Source organism: Papio anubis, chromosome 6, assembly GCF_008728515.1.
Source record: "Papio anubis isolate 15944 chromosome 6, Panubis1.0, whole genome shotgun sequence".
Taxonomy (NCBI): domain Eukaryota; kingdom Metazoa; phylum Chordata; class Mammalia; order Primates; family Cercopithecidae; genus Papio; species Papio anubis.
This window is the reverse complement of record NC_044981.1, coordinates 115,926,940-115,949,281: the sequence shown is the minus strand read 5'-3', so window position 1 is coordinate 115,949,281 and position 22,342 is coordinate 115,926,940. Positions and strand designations below refer to the sequence as shown.

At 34.0% G+C, this 22,342-nt stretch overlaps 1 protein-coding gene and 1 long non-coding RNA gene across 7 annotated transcripts in view; one reads left to right on the top strand and one right to left on the bottom strand.

Moving 5' to 3' along the window:
- The window catches only part of LOC103883968, a 48,698-nt gene extending 28,039 nt beyond the window's left edge, over positions 1 to 20,659 (bottom strand). The window contains exon 1 of the long non-coding RNA XR_002521730.2: positions 17,634 to 20,659. This is a non-coding gene — a long non-coding RNA (uncharacterized LOC103883968). The remainder of the gene's footprint in view (positions 1 to 17,633) is intronic.
- Positions 1 to 22,342, top strand: part of ADGB (androglobin) — a 235,351-nt gene that overhangs the window by 180,627 nt on the left and 32,382 nt on the right. For all 6 annotated transcript variants that reach the window (XR_002521725.2, XM_021937748.2, XM_021937749.2 and 3 more), the window contains 3 exons: positions 766 to 965; positions 5,816 to 5,927; positions 20,647 to 20,819. Coding sequence is in view for 5 of the 6 variants with exons in the window: in XM_021937748.2 (XP_021793440.2) it covers positions 766 to 965; positions 5,816 to 5,927; positions 20,647 to 20,819 (485 nt within the window). In the remaining variant the exon portion in view is untranslated. The remainder of the gene's footprint in view (positions 1 to 765; positions 966 to 5,815; positions 5,928 to 20,646; positions 20,820 to 22,342) is intronic.

Sequence of the window (22,342 nt, the reverse complement as noted above, 5' to 3'; positions counted from 1 at the left end):
CAACTTTGTTTCCTAAACCTAGCAACACTGTTGTTCACTACTTTGGGCTGTACCTCCCTGTATACAGTTGGGAAGCTACTTGCAGGCAAAAATCTCTGGAAATCAAGAGGTCACTTTGTATGTTTCCCTTGTCTCAAGGATCACAATCCTGGGCTGTATATTTTCCAGTGGCTAAAAACAGTTGCTTTATACATTTTGTCCATTTTTATCATTTTTCGTGGTAGGAGAATAATCCCAATGTCATGGCTGGAATTAGAATATCCCTGGGTCAGTCATTTATGCTTTTTAACTACATGTTTGATGACTTAATTAATAATGTTCAACACATTTCCATTTTTAAATCTATCAGCAGTACTTATATTATCTGTTAATTAGAAAATAATTTAAAATTGAAAATTGAAGAGAAAATCTTTTATAAGTGTGATAACATATATATGTGGCATTAAACACAGAGAAAATCAGAGTGTGTGGCATTAGCTTAGGGTCATTCAGGTGGTACAAAATAAATGAGAAATTGTTGAACTGCTATATGTACTTTTATAAATAAGTGGTTACTTAGAATATACATTGTTCTGTGCGTGTCACATACTATTATAGTAGATTTCTTTAAGATCAATAAAGCAGTCATACTGTTTTTTATCTCATTAAAACAAAAATAATTGGCCTATTCCTTTGAGTGTTTTATAAAGGAATCTAACTAATTTAGTTAGTAATAACTATGTATATCACATATTTTAACTTTAACTTAGTATTTCTCCTATTCAGCTAGCAAGCACATTCTTTCATTTCATTCTGCATCCAAGAAAGACCAAGAAGTGTATGTTAAGAAGAAAGCTGCTCAAGGAATTCAGAAATCCCCCAAGGGTAGAGCTGTAAGTGCAATACAAGACATTGGTCTACCTCTTTTGGAGGAGGAAACTACCAGTACACCCACTACAGAAGACAGTTCCAGCACACTACCGCAGGTATATTAAAAACAATTGTTCAGTTGGACTGTTCCTAAAATCCTAACATAAAACAAAACAATATTTTCCCCAAAAACAGTGTATAATGTGTGGTGCTCCCAATGTATAGCCAGAATTGGAGAATAAGAGAGACTTGAACAGTTTCTCTGTGCCAAGATCTTTAAATACATGGCAAATGTAATCTGTACATGAACTCTATAATGTACCTGTAATTATCTAATATTATAGTTGGGTTATAAGAGGCTATATAGCTTTGAAGGTCACATATTAATAAATGTCACATATTAAAGGTAATATATTAATAAAACTTAATTTGTGTGTGCTTACAATTAAAGGGAAAAAGGACAATTAATGTATTTATAAAACAGCAGACAAAGGCATGACCTAGCCATTGGAAACCAAAAAGTAAAATAAATTTAAATTAAATTAAAGGAATAAAAAAGAAAATAAAATGCCAGAAATAAATGATAATATCACAGAAATTACAATAAATCCAAATAGATCAAATTAATCAACTAAAATGCTAAAATTTTAAAGTTATATAAAAACAAGATCTAACTATAAGTAGTTCAAAAGTGACAATTTTAAACAAAATGCTGCAGAAAGTTTCATGATAGAATGATAGAAAAACATACAAATATGAACCAAGAGAGGGCTGTGATTATAGTTGTTTTTTTTGTTGTTGTTGTTTGTTTGTTTGTTGAGATGGAGTCTCGCACTATTGCCCAGGTTGGAGTGCAATGGCGTGATCTCAGCTCACTGCAACCTCTGCCTCCTGGGTTCAAGCGATTCTCCTGCCTCAGCTCCCTAAGTAACTGAGATTACAGGTACCTGCCTCCACATCTGACTAATTTTTTGTATTTTTGGTAGAGACAGGATTTCACGGTGTTGGCCAGGCTAGCCTTGAACGCCTGACCTCATGATGCACCTGTCGTAGCCTCCCAAAGAGCTGGGATTACAGGCGTGAGCCACCATGCCTGGCCTGATGATAGTTTTAATATCTCAATACATATAGAAACATTATTTTAAAAAAGGTAGAATAAATGAAGTAGATGTGGCCATAACTAATATATAGGCGCCTAATTATCTAGACACAATAAATAAAAAGCAATAACTATTAGAACTACAGAGATAAAAAGTAAATTTTGAATAATTGAAGATTTTAACCCATGCCTCATGGAAACTGACAGTTCAAGCTGAAAAACAAAATAAGTAAATGTAATTGTGAGAATTTGAAAAAGAATCTAAATATAAGCTTAATCATTTAGATATCTATATGGAACACTTTACCCAATAAGCAAAGACTATACTTTTTTAGCGCACACGAGATTTTTTTTTAAATATCCTGTAATAGACAATAAATGGAAGCCTCAATAAAATCCAAACTATCCCTATCGTATAGTATGTTATCTGAACATAACGCAATAAAATAGAAACTAATAATTAACAAGGAGTTTTAAATCTTACAAATGATAAACCTAAATAAAATATACTAAATATACTAAATAATTCTTTAGTTTAAAAGAATATTAGAAAATAAATTATGAAATACACAAGATTCAATAACAATTAAAATTTGTAAACAACATCTAAAATAGCATTTGTTTACTACTACTATTTTTAGTAGTAAAAATACAATGCAGCTTTTAGATTAATTCATTAGGAAGCAGGGATGATTAAAAACAAATGAGCTGAGCTATTGAAATCAAAATTCAAAAAAGGAACAAAAAAGTAACTCAAAGATAAAAGAAGAAAGGATTTCAATAATGATGAGAGCAGAAATCAATGAAATGTGGAATAAAAAACAAAGATTAATAAAACCCAAGCTACTTTTAAAGATTAATAAAATATACATACTTCTAGTAAAACCAAATAAGAAAAAGAGAAAAAGAGAGAGAAGATCTAAATTAATCAAATACAGAACAAAAAATAGGGTGGAGGTGTAACAACAGACAATGGGTTAAAAAAATAAGAGTATTAGAAACAGCTCTGTGCTAGCAAATTTAAAACCTACAGGGTGGTAGGGGTGAGGGGGGTGGCAGGCGCAGTGGCTCACACCTATAATTCCAGCACTTTAGGAGGCTGAGGCTGGTAGACCACTTGCGACTAGGAGTTTGAGACCAGCCTGTTCAACATGGTAGAGAAACCTTTTCTTTATTAAAAATACAAAAAATTAGCCAGGCGTGGTGGCAGATGCCTATAGTCCCAGCTACTCCCGAGACTGAGGCATGAGAATAGCTTGAACCTGGGAGGCAGAGGTTGCAGTGAGCCGAGATTGTACCACTGCACTCCAGTCTAGGCAACAGAGCAAGACTCTGTCTAAAATTAAATTAAATTAAATTAAATTAAATTAAACCTGGGGGTGAGGGGGTAACACATGACTTCCTGAGGGTGGGGGAGAGGAGAAATTGCAGAGTTGATTCACAAGAAAACAGAAAATCTGAATAAAACAGTAAAGAATAATTAAATTGAAATGATAATTCAAAGTCCTCTAAGTCTTCCCTTTCCAAAACACCATGGGCCCTTTTGGCTTTACAGGATAGGTCCAACAGACTTTTAAAAAGTAATTTGTTACAGAAAACAAACAATATAGCTTTCCAATCCTTTTTAAGAAATTAATGTAAAATTTATTTATAAACATAGGTGATAAATTACAAATAACATAATAGATATCCAATTCTAGCAGTGTATTAAACAATCAGACAGAATTCTTCTCAGAAATTCAGAAATCTTTTATCATTAGAAAATCTATCAGTATTAGTCACTACGGTAATAGACCAGATGAGAATGATCGTATAATCCTGAAACATCTGACAAAGTTTAACACCTATTTATGGATTTCTAAAATGTGCTCTTAGCAAACTAGGCATAGGAGAGAACTTCTTCATCAAAAATGTTATATGCCAAAACTTTTACACTTAATGGCCAAATCTCATATATAAAACCATTATACTAATGTGGGAAGTGTCAGTGTGTTCCTATTAAAATTGGAGTCAGAAAAGAATGCTTTCTATCATTGTTAGTATTTAATACTGAAATATTTTGATCATGGAAAGCCAGACCAATGATACAAAGAACAAAATAATTAAAAGATTATTCTAAATAATCATTGAATTATTCACAGATAATATAATCACATGCCCAAGAAAAAACAACAGAATAAACAAACTTAGCAAAATTGCCAAAGACATTAATAGTAATAACTAATAATGTATTGACTTACTTATTACTTACTATGCACCTGATACTATGTGCTTCACACATAGATCTTTAAATCTCCTTATCAACTCTTTTCTTCCTTTTTTTTTTTTTTTTTTTTTTTTTGAGACAGAGTCTCACTCTATAGTCCAGGCTGGAGTGCAGTGGTGCAGTCTCAGCTCACTGCAACCTCCACCTCCTGGATTCAAGCGATTCTCCTGTCTCAGCCTCCGGAGTAGCTGGGATTACAGGGATGTGCCCCCATGCCTGGCTAATCTTTTTTTGTTTTGTTTTGTTTTGTTTTGTTTTAGACAAACGGTTTCTCTACCATGTTGGCCAGGCTGGTCTTGAACTCCTGACCTCAGGTGACCGGCCCACCTCAGTCTCTTGAAGTAAATATTCTTATTATCTGTATTTCACAGTCAAGGAACCTGGAGGACAGGAAGCTTAAGTGACTTGCTCAAAGCCAAACAGCTGGTTTGTGCTACAGCAGGTCTTCAGCCTAGACAGCTCTAGCTCATGAGGTCATGCCCTTAATCATGATACTGTGCTGCTACTACAACTTACAAAAATCGGTAGCTTCCCTCTACACCGGCACTATGCATTAGACATCAGAATATGATGCCTTTAATAATAGCAACAAAATCACAGAATACCCAGAAATTAACCAAAATTATGTCAGTTTTCCACATAGAAAAGCTTAACACTTGAATAAAGGATACAGAAAGTAGTCCAACCAACTGAAGGACAGAGATGGCTTGAATAAATAGAGAAGCATTTCATGCTTTTCAGTGAGATGGCGTAACAGTATAAAGATATGTTATCCTCAATCTGTCTTTAAATTCAGTGCAATCCTAATAAAAATTCCCACTGTATTTTTCCGAAATTTTCTAAAGATACTTAAAATTCATAGGAATGAATAATAATTCACAAATAGCTAAGGAAACTTGGGAAAAAAAGAGCAAAGTGTGTCTTAGTGTTTCCAAAGACAAAAAGATATAGCAGTAAAAACAGTATTAATGCATACATAGGTAAATGGAGCAATAAGAGAAAGTAAGATAGAAACAGATTCATATTTTTATGAAAATTGCATATAGAATAGAGGCAACACCATAAACCAATGAAGAAAAGATAGACTATTGAGAAGGTTGTGCTAGGAAAATTACATCTCCATGGAGACAAATAAAACCAGATCACTAGCTAACATCATACATAAAGTTGAATTCCAGATATAGTGAACATTTAACTATAAAATTTTAATCCATAAAAATAATAATAATGTAGGAGACTACTTTTTGTGCCATGATCACAAAGAAGAGAAAACCCTAAAGGCCAAGAGCTTTGAAAAAATACTCAAATTCTATAGTAATCTTAAAAATCCAAAATACAATAGCAGTGAGATTTCATACCCACTGCACTCGCAAAAATTATAAAGTTGGGTAGTGGCAGGTGTTGGTGGGAATGTGAGGTTATTAAACTTTTATAAAGTGTAGTGTTACAGAGTTTTGGAGAACATCCAGCATTATTTAACTAAATTATGGCTGTCTGATCTGGAAAATTCTGCATTTATCATATACCTAGCATAATAAATGACATTAGGCACATACCATGTGTGTTCTTATCATTTTTAAACTTTGCATTTTATTTCACAGAATTACAAGTATATTATACAGTGTTCGGTGTTGTATAATAGTTGGCCTCTCACTGAAAGCCAGCTGACATTTGTTCAAGCACTGAAAGACTTAAAGAAAAATAATACCAAAGGTATGTAACCCTAAATGTTTAAACATGCACTTTGCATTTGAATAATAAGTTGATATTTAAATATTTAATAATAAATTGATTAGTCATGAAAACATCATTTTATGTTTTATTACACATTATAATTTGTACTCTATATCCTGTGACATTTCCTGTTGTGTTAATTGATTATATGTTTCAATATTTTTACCTCCTGTTTTATAAGGAAAATATATGATTAGTTAGATGTAATGCAAGCACATTTTGTCTAGTTAATAAAAATTACTAATTGATTACACTTTTGAACATTTCAAAAATGTATAAGAAATTTTTCTATTTATAAAATTATATTTGCCTATATTTGTTGAGAATATATAGCATTACATACAAGCTTTAAAATATTTCACAAATTCTTCAATTACAGAAGAATAATTTTTCTTTCTTTTTTTTTATTATACTTTAAGTTCTAGGGTACATGTGCACAACGTGCAGGTTTGTTACATATGTATACATGTGCCATGTTGGTGTGCTGCAGCCATTAACTCGTCATTTACATTAGGTATATCTCCTAATGCTATCCCTCCCCCGACCCCATCCCCATAATAGGACCCAGTGTGTGATGTTCCCCTTCCTGTGTCCAAGTGATCTCATTGTTCAATTCCCACCTATGAGTGAGAACATGCAGTATTTGGTTTTCTGTTCTTGCGATAGTTTGCTGAGAATGATGGTTTCCAGCTGCGTCCATGTCCCTACAAAGGACACAAACTCATCCTTTTTTATGGCTGCATAGTATTCCATGGTGTATATGTGTCACATTTTCTTCATCCAGTCTGTCACTGATGGACATTTGGGTTGATTCCAAGTCTTTGCTATTGTGAATAGTGCCGCAATAAACATACGTGTGCATGGGTCTTTATAGCAGCATGACTTATAATCCTTTGGATATATACCCAGTAATGGGATGGCTGGGTCATATGGTATTTCTAGTCCTAGATCCTTGAGAAATCGCCATACTGTCTTCCACAATGGTTGAACCAGTTTACAATCCCACCAACAGTGTAAAAGTGTTCCTATTTCTCCACATCCTCTCCAGCACCTGTTGTTTCCTGATTTTTTAATGATTGCCATTCTAACTGGTGTGAGATGGTATCTCATTGTGGTTTTGATTTGCATTTCTCTGATGGCCAGTGATGATGAGCATTTTTTTCTTGTGTCTGTTGGCTGTATATTTATGACAAACTCACAGCCAATATCATACTGAATGGGCAAAAACTGGGAGCATTCTCTTTGAAAACTGGCACAAGACAGGGATGCCCTCACTCACTACTCCTATTCAACATAGTGTTGGAAGTTCTGTCTAGGGAAATCAGGCAAGAGAAAGAAATAAAGGTATTCAGTTAGGAAAAGAAGAAGTCAAATTGTCCCTGTTTGCAGATGACATGATTGTATATTTAGAAAACCCCATCGTCTCAGCCCAAAATCTCCTTAAGCTCATAAGCAACTTCAGCAAAGTCTCAGCATAGAAAATCAATGTGCAAAAATCACAAGCATTCTTATACACCAGTAACAGACAAACAGAGAGCCAAATCATGAATGAACTCCCATTCACAATAGCTTCAAAGAGAATAAAATACCTAAGAATCCAACTTACAATGGATGTGAAGGACCTCTTCAAGGAGAACTACAAACCACTGCTCAGTGAAATAAAAGAGGACACAAACAAATGGAAGAACATACCATGTTCATGGATAGGAAGAATCAATATTGTGAAAATGGCCATACTGCCCAAGGTAATTTATAGATTCAATGCCATCCCCATTAAGCTACCAATGACTTTCTTCACAGAATTGGAAAAAACTGCTTTAAAGTTCATATGGAATCAAAAGGACCCCGCATTGCCAAGACAATCCTAAGTCAAAAGAACAAAGCTGGAGGCATCACGCTACCTGACTTCAAACTATACTACAAGGCTACAGTAACCAAAACAGCATGGTACTGGTACCAAAACAGACATATAGACCAATGGAACAGAACAGAGCCCTCAGAAATAATACCACACATCTACAACCATCTGATCTTTGACAAACCTGACAAAAATAAGAAATGGGGAAAGGATTCCCTATTTAATAAATTATGCTGGGAAAATTGGCTAGCCATAAGTAGAAAGCTGAAACTGGATCCTTTCCTTACTCCTTATACACAAATTAATTCAAGATGGATTAGAGACTTAAATGTTAGACCTAAAACCATAAAAACCCTAGAAGAAAACCTAGGTAATACCATTAAGGACATACGCATGGACAAGGACTTCATGTCTAAAACACTAAAAGCAATGGCAACAAAACACAATTTGACAAATGGGATCTAATTAAACTAAAGAGCTTCTGCACAGCAAAAGAAACTAACACCAGAGTGAACAGGCAACCTACAGAATGGGAGAACATTTTTGCAATCTACTCACTGACAAAGGGCTAATATCCAGAACCTACAAAGAACTCAATCAAATTTACAAGAAAAAAACAAACAACCCCATCAAAAAGTGGGCAAAGGATATGAACAGACACTTCTCAAAAGAAGACATTCATACAGCCAAGAATAATTTTTCTAGTGAAAGAGTACTCTGACTTATTTTTTCAAAATATAAACTACTCTCAATATTCCTGGCCAGGAAACTTATTGCTTTCAAAAAAGAGAATCAAAAGGCAATCTCCAACAGCCTGTATCTGTAAGCTTTATAGCCCATTGGGCAATCTAATAATTGAATCTGAAAGAATGTGTATTTTCTATTTATGTTCTTTTTCAAATTTATGCTTGATTGCCTTACCATAAAAATAATATATGCATGTTATTTTTAAAATAAAATAAACCCATGCAATACAAAAGGGCATAACATAAAATGTAAAAGCCTCCATTTCTTCCTGGGCCCCATTAACCTGAGTTCAAACACTTGAGGGTAGCCACCACCAAAGCAGGCTTTGTCATCATTCAGAATTTCTAGTGTACATACAACACACTTAGGATAAGACATAAACTCTTAGTCCTTTTCGTCCTCTAAGAAGCAGTAATTTTTATCTATCATTTATATTCCTGTATTGGAATGCAAGCCCCTGAAGACTGAGTTTTGTCCATTTTTGCCTGTTTCGTCCCTTGCATTATCCCTAGTTAGATCCCATACGCACAGTAAGCACCCCACAATATTAGCTGAATGAGTAAATGAAAGGATACACATAAGCTACTCCTATTATTATTACCCTATTTATTAATTGCCAACAACTCTGTTCAGGTGTTTGCTTGCTTCTATTATCTTCCTGGACCTGATCAAGAAAGAGCTTAAAGAAGTTTGTGTGTATAGAAGTTAAGAGAAAACTGTTATTGCTAGGCTTACTTTATTAGAAGGTATAGATTCTATTATGTGTCTTAAAATTCAAAGAAAAGCTATAAAAATATATGATACCAAGAGTTCCCATTTCCACTCAAATGTATTGAGTTTGCTTCCATAGCAACGCATCACAAACAGCATCACATTGTGTGGCCTCCTCTGAGGTTGCTCTCTCATTGAGCAGGGATGTGTTCTTCCTTGATCTCATCATTGCATCTCTAGCACCAGCGGGAGATGTCAATAAGTGTTTATTGAATGAATGCATGAACATGCCACATCAGCGACCTCAGGTATGTGTAAATCCTAATGGCATCCTGGCCTGCTATGTGGGCAAGATTCTGAGGCTGTGTTCAGGCTCAACGAGAAAGTTTTGTGATCTTTTATCAATGTTCCACATAGACACAGGAAGAGAAAGTGGTAGCACAGGCGCCACAGAGTGGCCGCCTCTTTGCTGTTCATGTGTGTTATGTGGATAACTCCAAAGCAGACGCTGGGGTGGTTTGAACATTGTTTTTAGAACAAGTGGCTGTGCTACTGCTCCATAGTGTTACACATAAAAACACTTTCGCACAATCCCTGGATAGTCATGGAATATGAATTTTGCCAAAACATCTGCCCATTCTACTTCAACCTCCCCTCCTAAAGCCAACAGTCCCACAGCCTAGCACACTGGGAATGTCTGAAATAGCAGACACGGCTTCGATCTCATATTCTTGCCTACTAGAAGAGAACAAAATTATTCTGTGAGTAAATGTCATATGGAAGCTGAAAATTCCTTGCAGGCCACATCTCAAGCTGAATACGCCCGAAAACGCCCGTTGATTCCCTTGTTGTGGTTGCACAGGCAGTTGGCTGTGGCAATCACTTCCTTGCAGCTTGCTCCCTGAGGCTGTGTTTCCGGCCCAATTCCCTTCTCTGGATCTTCAGCTGTGAAGGTTTCCTGGACCCACCTAACGTTGCCTAACCCCGTGTTATGGATTATCTACTGCTCTGAATTTGAGCCCTTTGATTATTTTGCAACTGACCACCCACACCCACCAAGTTCTAATGGAAAATAAATGGAAAAAAAAAAAATCTATCAGTTGTTTATGTTTATTTCTCTTTGCATGTTACCGTGTTCTCTTTCTCTATATGTTTTTTCCCGTCAGGTTGCCACTTTTGTTCTCACTTAAAGTAACCATTACCTTATCCCTACTTCCCCTGTGGTTCAAAGCAAAATCTGTTAGCTCATACTGTGCCCCTGCCCCTGGCCCCGGCCCCCACCAAATTCTCTCTCTCCTTTTTCTCTATCAATTAACAGAAACCTGTTTGAAATAATGGATGGTACAAATCATGTGGTAATTTTGTGTTCCCCTGCTGCAAAGAAGTAGATAGAGTATATACCTAATACCAGTGGAATTAAATATTTTATGCTAAAGAGTTAAGTGCAAATAAAATATTCACAATTATAGAAATGAAAGAATAAAGAAACAGCACAGTTTTGTGTGTGCTTGTCTGTTCACCAAAGCTCTTCTCATTTCCACTTTGTTCTTCAAGGATAATTTATAGGACTGGTAGATTTTACATTACATTTCTGAGAATTAAGAATTTCAATGGATCAGAGAATGACAGTCAGTTTTGATTTGTTTTGCTTTTGTTTTGAACAGTGTGGGCTTTTTCATGAGTTGCCTGTAACTCTTTATAATTCTGATTTCTATATTATAATAGTGTGTTACACCTGTCTCAATAAGCTCAAAATAGTCATGCTACTGTTGTTTAGAGTAATTATAAATTATAAACCTAGATCCATATGACAGAAAACAAATAATCTCATCATAAATCATAAAAGGAAAAATACAGAACAACCTTGCTGAGTTCAATTGAAGATCTTGCTCACAAAGAAAACTTGTTTCTGAATAATGTTTAAACGAGATTTATAAAAATGTGCAATCATAAGGAGGAGGTATTTGTGAAAAAGTTTTAAGCTTTTCAGGGAACAATAGCATCATATAGTACAATGTTATTGACTAGAATTGCTTTCTTCCAATTCTCTAAAGTAAATTGATGTCTAATATGGTGCAAAAGAAAAATATCTCTAAATACTCTTAAATTTAGTTAAATATATATATTATATTTATTATATATATATATCACACAGCTGGTTGTTGGCACAGCTAGGAATTCTAATGGAAATTAAATTCCATCAAGGGCATTTGAATGGGGAAAATAATAATATGCAGTAGTACTGCTTTCATATCTTTACTCGTGTCTCTGATAGAAGGCAGTATTATGTTTTTTCTATATTAATATGTAATTATACAATATATAATAAATATAATATATTATATAATAAATAAATATAATATATTTATTATATATATTTATTTGTTATATTATATATATATAATAAATATATATATATTTATTATATATATATTTATATTTATTATATAATATATTATATAATAAATAAATATAATATATTATATTTATTATATCCTATGAAATATAATATATTTGACTAAATGTATTTATTACATATAAAACATATATATACATAATTTAAATATCTGTGTATATCTTCTGTGATAATTAGAAATTTGGCTTCAGTACTTATATGTTGAGTGTGTTATGTAAAATTTTGTAAATTTGGGATATTTAGGAAAATAAAAGAAATGGCACCTTGGAATGTGTGGAGGAAGTGAGCACTTACTGGGCATCACGTATGCCTAAAGAGGGACTGATTCCTGCCAGAGAACACAGCACGAGGGACAGAGCAACAAGGAGAGCTATCTGCACGTAGCTCACTATTCAAGGCCATTCCCATTTCCTTCTACATCAGGAATGGTGGGGAGGATTCAGAAATGTTTCCTCTCACTTTAGATTACAGAAATTCATAATTATTAATATTAAGACTTCATAATGTTAGACATTAGTGACCCTAAATTACCACCTCTCTTTAAAAATACATAAGTGGGTAGAAGAAGAAAAGGCATACACACAGAGAAAAATAAAGATCATACATACCAATGCATTAAAGTAGTTAGTTCTGGGTGTTGAAATTATTTGTAATTTTACTTTATCACTTGTATTTTAATATCTAAAAACAAGCTTTAATGAAAAATAGGTAAATGGGAAGTTTTAAATGAGCACATACAATTTTAATCAGGAAAAATATGGTACTTTTAAATTTTATAAATAAGAAAATTCTGGAGAGATCTAGAAGTTTAATTATTCTATTATAATTGTTTGAGTGCTATTATGTCCATCTTACTCTACTTAGTAGTTTTCATTCATTCTTCTCAATTCTCACAAAATCTCTTGGAAGTAGTTATTACCATCCCAGTTTTACAGATGAAGAAATGAGCCTTAGATGCTATGAATAATTTGCCTAAGTTTGCATAGCTAGCAAGGAGCAGAGTGAAAGTTCTAACATAAGTCTGATTTACTCCAAAGCCCAGAATCTTCCACTGTATTATGTAAGCTCTTTAGATACTCTAACAAGTTGTATTGTCATAATAGTACTGGTGGTAGTGGTGATACTGATGGTACTGGTAGGAACTGCTAACATTTATGTCCAAGAAGGGCTTTACATCTATTGACCCAATTAATCTTCCCAATAAACTTATGCAGTAGGTGTTATTACTACAGCATTGTCATTTTACAGATGAGGGAACTGGGGTACAAACAGTTTAAGAAACTTGCCCCCAGTCACACAGTTAGTGGCTGGTACAGCTAAGAATCTAATGGAAATTAAATTCCATCTAGGGCTTTGAATGGAGAAAAATAACAGTATACAATAGTACTGGTTTCATATCTTTATGATGTCTCTGAGAGATGTCTTTATCTATATTACTTTAGTGAGCACAAAAGTAATATAAAGACATCTATCAGATATATATGACCCATATTATGTTTTTCCATACATTAATGGGTAACTATTAACATTCTAGTGGCAAACTAGATAAAAACATTAATATCTGAAATGAACATAGTAGTTTAATTCATGAAATAGAAAAATGTAAATCTGTAGAATTGGATAATGGTGCAAAATTAATAATATGAATGAACACTCAACAAAATGCTATTATCATTATTATGTATTCCAAAGAAAAAATAAGTCTTCAGAAATAATTACATTTTATTTCCTGATATCACATTTGAAAATTTTATGTGTGAATGACCAGCTGCTAAAATCAAATTACACTTTGGATTACATAGTATGTTTGTTACTGAAAAGCAGCAAAGAAATTCAGAGTTAAATTGTATTTAAAATGAAGTAGGAAAATTTTCTATTTGAAAGAATATTTTGTCAGGCAATCTTCTTGAAAGTCAAGCAGCTTTCAAATTCAGAATAATTAAATCTTTAATGTCATGTTTATAAATATTTAGTCAATTTGATTAAAGCATGTCAATATTTCAGCTGCTATGTATCAATTATATATACAACTCAAAATCTACCTGCTCTAATTTGAAGTGTATGATATATTTCACACATCAGTTACTGCATACATAGAAAAATTACATACATAGAAAAATTCAGTTACTAATGTCTTTAATTTATCCACTTAGCTTACTTTGGTTTTTTTGCAACCTCCTCCTCCTGGGCTGAAGGGATTCTTATGCCTCACGCTCCCAAGTAGCTGGGATTACAGACGTGCACCACCATGCCTGGCTAATTTTTGTATTTTTAGTAGAGATGGGGTTTCACCATGTTGGCCAGGCTGATCTCAAATTCTTGGTCTCAAGCAATCCAGTCGCCCCGGCCTCACCAAATTGCTGGGATTATAGGCATGAGCCACTATGCTCAGCCAGCTTACTTTTAAAATATAAAACTCTGTATCAAGAAGAAATTGGCTAAGAGTTTTCTGTTGTTGTTTTTTATTAGTACACTGATGACCTAAGTTAAATCTGATATTCATCCTGAAGTCAATGTTGCCCCACTTACTTATTTAAACTCAACATTTAATTTATATGAAAAATACAATATATATATTTTTTTTCAAAATTTCATGTTTTTGTAACTCATGATAAGAAAGAATAAGACCTGAAATATAGCTATGTACAACTTAGGATATTTCTATTATAAATGTTTAGAAAGCTTGGTCTCTGGTTAACATGCGGCAACAGTGCCACCTTTAGTATATTTTAATACCTAAGTTTTGGTAAAAATTGCTTACTGAGATGGTTCATGGTCACTTAAGAAAATAGAAGGCTAGAGAACCTTGAGCAGATAGTACTTAGTGATGTCACCTGCCTTCATGTATAACTAATGGTGTTGTGATTTTATATTCCTTTTGCCAATATGTTACATTTTTGTGTTGCTGGCCTGGGTCTTTGAAGTTGTAATCTATTTGCAAAAACAAATATAAACTTGTCATTCTCAAAAATATTTGGTTTCAAGTCTCATTCAATTTTATTAGCAGTATTATGACACTATTCCTTTAGCTGTAATTAATATTGTACTGTTATTAATTTGGCACAATGAATGCATGGTGCAGTGAATTCAAGGTCTTTGAGGAAACCAAACATTATTAAATACATGTTATATGTATATTATTTATATATATAAAGAGACTTTTCTATTTATATTTATCAAGTATGACTGTACTAGATAAATGTATACTTTGTTCTAAACAGGTATTCTAGCTTAGAAATATGTAAATTTTCAAATTCCAACCAGATTTTATTTCTGAGATATAAACCTAAGCACTCACTTTTAATCATAAAAACAAAACCGAATTTTTACAACTTTTATATGTTTTGTTATCCACTGAAGATTTCTGTCTACTGTGTTCTGGATATATGCAGGATACTGTAAGAGGAGACCTAAAGGCATAATGTTAATGGCCTTTAGAGTTTATTTCATCAACAAGTACTCCCTGAGCACTTCCTCTCTTCCACGGGTATACTAATTTATTCCAATGGTCATTTCCTCTAGAGGTCTTCTGATTACATAAATATGTAATGTGAAGTAACATGTTTCATAATTCTTGGATTAGTAGAATGGTTTTTTCTTGCATCTTACTGCTATATGTACTCCCAACACATACATATTTCCTGTAAAGCTTTATGTACTAAAGTTAAACAATCTGATAATGAGTATATATTATTAGTTCAACATTATACTAGATGAAATTAGGAATTTAAAATGAGGCATATAATGATGTTCTGGCTTTCAAAGAACTTAAAATTTATGTGAGAAAAGGTAACCCTAAATAATGTCATTAAAATTTTGGAAATTATTTTATTCTATATATTAAGAATGTAAAGAAGAAGGATGGCACATGCCTGCTGTGTGCCTGACACTTTAGTAGATACTTTGTGTATGTAAAATTGAATATTATATATGTTAACTTTGGTGGAATCAAATACACCCAAATGTATTACTCAAACACTAAAAATTATGTGTAGTAAGACAAGAAAGCCCCAGAAATGCTTCAAGGGGCAGCTTGAGATTCAATTTCAACTGACATTTGTTAAGCATTTAAAAAACCCAGTGGGTGTATGATACCAGATATGATCCTATTTTAAATGCTCTATATTGATTATTTTAAGCTCTCTGGGTATGGTGCTAGTATCTCCATTACACAGAGAAGGAAACTTAGACTCAAAGGATGGAATAAACCTACAAAAGTTAACCTATTTAGCAGCTGAACCAGAATTCACCTCCAGGTCATTTGACTATTGGACCAAAGGATTTTCCCCACAGCAAGACTTCTCAGCAGCTGGGATTGTCGGCAGAAGGGCAAGTTTCCACTCTTATAGAGTTCTCACAGTCCCTTTGCAGTCTGGTAGGGTGGTCTGTCCCCCAATTTGAAAGTAGCTAATAACTGGGCACCAAGCAATGTATAAATATGGGCTATTTACAATTACTATTTTACACTGCTCATGGGGTGACTTAGGAGACTCCAGTTTGAAAGGGACTGACAGGTTCTTTGAACTTGCATTTGAATACACATTCAACTCTTATCAGCTGGGAGACTTGAGTAAATTATATAACTTCTCTGAATATACCCTGCTGGGACGCTTGAGACTTAGAAAGAAACACAGTAAAGATTGAATAAATATTATTTAAATAATAAATAAATACATTATTTAAATATTTTCCCCTCACCACTTCCATATTAAATTGTTAGAAAAGGTTAATAAAGCATAAGGCTCATGTCCTTCATGTTGGGGAAAGGTAATTATACTCTTCTAAAAGTAAACCAGTGGTTCTCAAAGTGTGATCCTTAGATCAGCTGCCTCAGCACCATCTGGAAACTTGTGAAAAATGTACATTTTGAGGCCCTATCATAGACCTAGCAAATCAGAAACTTTCGTGTTGGTGCCCAGAAATCTGTTCTATGGTAAGCCCTTCAAGTGATTCTGACACAGGCTAAAGTTTGAGAAGTGTTCTTGTAAGGATACCTTCAGCTTCTTTGAACCCTGTCATTGGCATTCTTCCCTTCAGCCCATCCCTTTGTAGCACTTCTCTGACAAAAGGGAAAAATGTACAGACTTCTTAAAGCAGTGTTTCTCAAAGTACAACCTACGGGCCACTTGTATCAGAATCACGTGAGGTAAATTTTAAACTGTAGATTTCTGTGCCCCTCACCGGACTGCAGTGTTGGAATCTCTGAGGGGTGGACCTCAAGATGTGCATTTGACAGGTTATCTGTATGATTTCTACACTCACCAACATTGTGAATTGTTGTGTTACAATAAGCAAAGCATTAGCAGCAATATTTTGTGACAACAAACACAGCATTATTAGATACAGACTTGTCTGGCAGCACAAAGTGAAAATAATGAGTTATTCTAGCTCAGTTTTTATGAGATTGTCTTATCTAAAACGGGCCACAAAGAGAGCTCTAAAATTCTGTTAATCCCGCACTCTATTGGCATTGAGAGCTCTAGGACCTGGATTTTCTTGGGACCAGAAGCTGAGGTGGTAGCTGTGGCCAGTGAGGGTGGTTGAAGACTGGTTACCTCATATTTGGGTTAGGATCTGAGGAGACTGAAAAGCAGCAGCACTGAGTTTGCTTTTCTGTGAAGGCAGTGTTTCTGCCACCCCCAAGTTTATGGCTGACAAAAGATGTAAAAGAATGTCGGATAAAAAGTGTTCTCTGTAGCCTCTCCTACTTTCTATCTTGGGTTTCTGAGAAAAGTTGATTTTACTATATGCTTTTTATAAAAATCTTTGTTTTTATTTCTTTTTTTCTTCTTCTCCTGAGGTTGTTTCTAAATCTCTAATTTTAAACCTTATCCTTCCTCTCATTTAGATAACCTTATTCTCTTTCTGTTAACTTTTTACTCACTTTTGAATCAGTCAATATTTTTCCTACCCATCACAGACAAGAGCCGAACTGCTTAGAATGTAATCTCACCTTCCTCCACGGAGTGCTCTGTAATTCCATGCACTTGTGACAAGGCCTCCAGGCTCTATGAATTTTTCCACTGTTCCAGGACCCTATCTCAGAAAAACAGCATGCACAGATCCTCAGAAGGTTTGGATAGAAAATAAATCCTGGAGAATGTCAGTGAAAATGGCAGGGTAACAACTCCAAAAATTAGTAACTCCATAAAAGCAATGAAAAACCTGGCAAAAAAATTATGACAGTCAACTTTTTCAGAACTCTGGAAGCTTACAAAAGTCTGCAACAACTGAGGATTGTTTGTTCAAGGAAAAAAACAGCTGGATTTCTGTAAGAGTAGGAAACTTTATGACATTTTAACTTGTCCCATTCCTCAGCTCACCAGTAGCTTTGGGGAAAAAAAAAAAAAAAAAACAGCCAATATTCCTGGCACATATTGGCAGATGCCAGAAAAAGTAAAATGGAGTTGGATTTATTTCAAGGTCTTATTCCCAAAGACTTATCATTATTTGACTTGTTTGATAATTTCCTGGAAGACTGCACTTACAAAGCTGAATGAAAACTACTGATTGTGCAGAGCTTTCTCCACAAAATGGTAGATAGTCTGAGATTATGCAGTCTGAGGATATAGAATGAAGAAAAAGGAAGAGATCTTCAGAGACTTGTGGGACACCATCACACACACTAGCATATACATAATGGGAACTCCAGAAGGAGAAGAAAAAGAGAAAGCAGCAGAAAGTCTATTTGAACTAATAATGGCTGAAAATGTCCAGATTTGATGGGAAACATTAATTGGCACATTCAAGAAGTTAAACAAACTCCAAATGGGACAAATTCAAAGAGACCCAGAACTAGACACCTCATAATTAAACTCTCTAAAGAGAAAGACAAGGAATCTCAAAAGCAGAAGGGGAAAAGTGGCTCATCACATACAAGGGATTCTCAATAATATTAACAGCAAATTTTTACATCAACATCTAGGGAGACTAGAAGCCAGTGAGAAGACATATTCAAAGAACTGCAAATAAAATTATCAACCAAGAATTTTCTATCCGGAAAAGCTGTCCTTCAAAAATAAAGGAGAAATTAAGATATCCCAGGAAAACAACTGAAAATATTTTTCAATTTGTTTAGAAAACAAACCTGCCCTACAAAAGTACTAGAGGAAGGTCTTCCAGCTAAAAAAAAAAAAAAAAAGACACTAGGCAGTAACTTGAATCTACATGAAGAAATAAAGTGCACCAGTAAAACTACATAGATAAATGTGAAAGTCGATGTAAATGTATTTTTTTCCTTATAACTTTTTGTATTCTCCTATCTGATTTAAAAGACAACAGCTTAAAGCAATGATCATAAGTCTGTGTTGATGGCTCAATACGTGTAAAGATGAAATTTGTAATAACAACATAAAGGGAGACAAAAATATGTGAACAAAGTTTTTGTACACTATTGAAATTAAATTGGTATGAATTCAAACTAGATTATTATAAATTAAGATTTTAATTATAATCCCCAAGCAACCACTAAGAAACTAACCCCCAAATCTATACAAACAAACAAAAAACAAGGGAATTAAAATGGTACAGCAGTAAACAGTAGTGGAGGAATTGAGAAATAAAAAAAGACAAGATGTAGTGTATAAGAAATAATAAAAAGACAGACATAAATCCTATCTTATTAATAATTATTTTAAATGTAGGTTAAATAAACTCTCAAGTTAAAAGGCAGAGAATGGCTGAATGGCCAACAAACACATGACCTAATTATATGCTCTCTGTAAACAACATGCTTCAGTTTCAAAAATGCAAATAGTTTGAGAGCAAAAATATGGAAAAAACAATACCATAAAAAGAATAGCCAGAAGAGACTTGGAGTGGCTGTACTAATACCAGACAAAATAGGGTCTAAAATGAAAAATGATAATAGAGACAAAAAAGGGTACTTTAAAATAGTAAAAGAGTACTTCATCAAGCAATATAGCAATTATAAACATACATAAACCTAACAACAGAATTCAAAATATTTACATGAAGCAAAAACTGACAGAACTGAAAGAAGAAATAGACAATTCAATAATAATAGTTGGAAACTTTAATACTGCAATTTTAATAATAAGTAGACAAACTAAACAGAAAATTAGCAAGGAAATAGAAGGCTTGAAGAACTCTGTAAACTAATTTGACCTAACAGATACCTATAGAATACTCCACTCAACAACAGCAGAATACACATTCTTTTCAAGAGCACATGGAACATTCTGCAATATAGACCATATATAAATCAATAAATCAAGTCTAAGTAAAAGTAAAACTATAGAAATCATACAAATATATTTTCTGGTCACAATCGAAAGGAAGTAGAAAGCAATAAGAAATAAATTGGAAAATTTCACAAATATGTGAAAATTAGACATCATACTCTCTTAACCAATGGATCAGAGAAGAAATCACAAGAGAAATTAAGAAATTCTTAGAAACGAATTTTTAAAAACACCAGAGAATGCAGTAAAAGTAGTGTTGAGAGAAATATATAGCTACAAATGCTTGTATTGCAAAGACGTAAGATCACAAATCAGCAGCTTATCTTCCATCTTAAAAAACTAGAAAACTAGAAAAAGAAAAGATAACTGTGTCTAAACCAATCAGAGGTAAGGGAATAATAAAGATTAGAGCAGAGGTAAATGAATTCCATATTGTATTACAAGTACTAGCTAACACAGTTATGCAATAAATGAAATAAATGGCATCCATATTGGAAATAAATTGTATAGTGGTGATGGTTACACAGTCTTATAAATGTACCAAAGCCCACGGGTTCATCCACATCAATGGTGAGTGTACTGTATATGAATTATATGTAGATTTTATGAAAAGGAGTCAGACTTTTATAAAAATCTGTGTGTTTAAAAAAATACAAATCTATTAGCTTAACCATGTTTCCCTGAGTTGATTTCCTTGTGCCCTGTGAAACTATTTTATTGTTATATTATGACTCATCATTTTTTATTTTTATGTCTCTCTAGCTTATGGTGAAAGACATGAGGAGTTAATTACCTTAGGAAGCCCAGACTCCCACACTATTAGTGAGGGACAAAAATCTTCAGTAACTTCCAAAATAACAAGGAAAGGCAAAGAAAAGTCTTCTGAGAAAGAAAAGACAGCCAAAGAAAAACAAGCACCTCGCTTTGAGCCTCAGGTGGGTGTGGAATTTTTTTTTTATTTGAGTTACTTAATGATTTTAGGTTCATTGGATTCTTATTTGCCTATCTCATCTGAGGACAAAAATGTGAAACATCCTTTCTCCCTGATTCCAGAAACCATCTAGATACCTTGAGGACATTCCTTGGACACCTTCCCCAAGCTCCCTTTTCTAGTTCAGTATCAAAAACCATCACTTTAGTATGTAGAACAGCCTTCATGGCACTTGGATTTCTAAGATAAATATGATTCAGTACCAACCCTAAAAGAATTCACAGTCTAATAATGGAGGAGACTGAAGGTAAACTCAGAATTATAATGTTGAATATTGTATGTGCAGTCGTAGAAAGGATAGGTTCTAATACAGCCCCTTCCAGAAGGAACTGAGTTCTGAACCGAGTTAATAAGTAAAGACATGATGAGGCGAAAACTCAATCTGGTTTTTTGAAGCATTGAAGTATGAGAGATGAGGCTGGAGGGGTCAGTAAGGGTCAGCTGGAAAAGGGCATTAAAGCTTCATTGGAAGGCTGGGACTTTCTATACAGTCCAGAGGTTATGAGTCTAAACTCCTTCAGGGCCAGTTAGAAAATTCCAATGATTAGGAGTAAGGAAGAGGATGTGGATGGCAAACTTGAGGAGTGCAAGCACAGGCCTGAAGATTTTCAAGTTATCTAAAAACAGTGCACTCTAAACAAAATACTTAGGAGTACAAAATCTTCCCACCATTTATGCCTAGGTTAAGCAGGACTGGAACTTGAGGTACTTAAGAAACACATTAACATGATCAGATTTACATTTCAGATACCCTCGTGGCTTTTAAGGGTGTGGACTTAAAGGAGAAAAGACTGCAGAGGAAGAATTCAAGAAAATACTTCAGTAATCTAAGCAAAAGAGTGCAAAGTGTGTCAGGAACAGGAAAAAAGAAAGGAAAGATGGGACAGATCAAGAACTATCTAGAAAACAGAAAGTGGTGTGCAGTTATTAATCCAAAGTGGGTGTTAAAGAACAAGAAGGAATAAAGTATATCTCTCAGGTTTCCAGCAGGACTAGCTAAGTAAGATGTCAATACCATTAGGAAAATAGACAATAAAAGAAAATTAGCAAATAAGAAGAGATGATGACTTGTTGCTTCAGACTCCAGGAATGGTTCCTAAAGATTTCAAAGATTTTATTTCTTAGCTGAAGTCTGTCCTGAAGTAAATAAGATTAACCCAATCCATAGATTCCTATAAGAAGACCTCCCTTAGTACCTTCACAGTGCTCCCTTTCCTAATCAAATCTTGATCCCAGAAAAGTCTCTGATAAATTTATCTATTAAGAAATTTAAAAAATAATAAAAGCTAATGTAGCCTGTGTTAAAAGGAGGAAATAAAATAATTTCCGATTGTGAAAGTCAGTTCTCACCAGAATATTAGGGAAATATTGTAGAAAACAAGGTCATTTTGGTAACACTGAAATCAAACTGCAGGTGGAAACTGTATTCAGTGGTTATATCAATCCACTCTTCCCAACTGCATTATT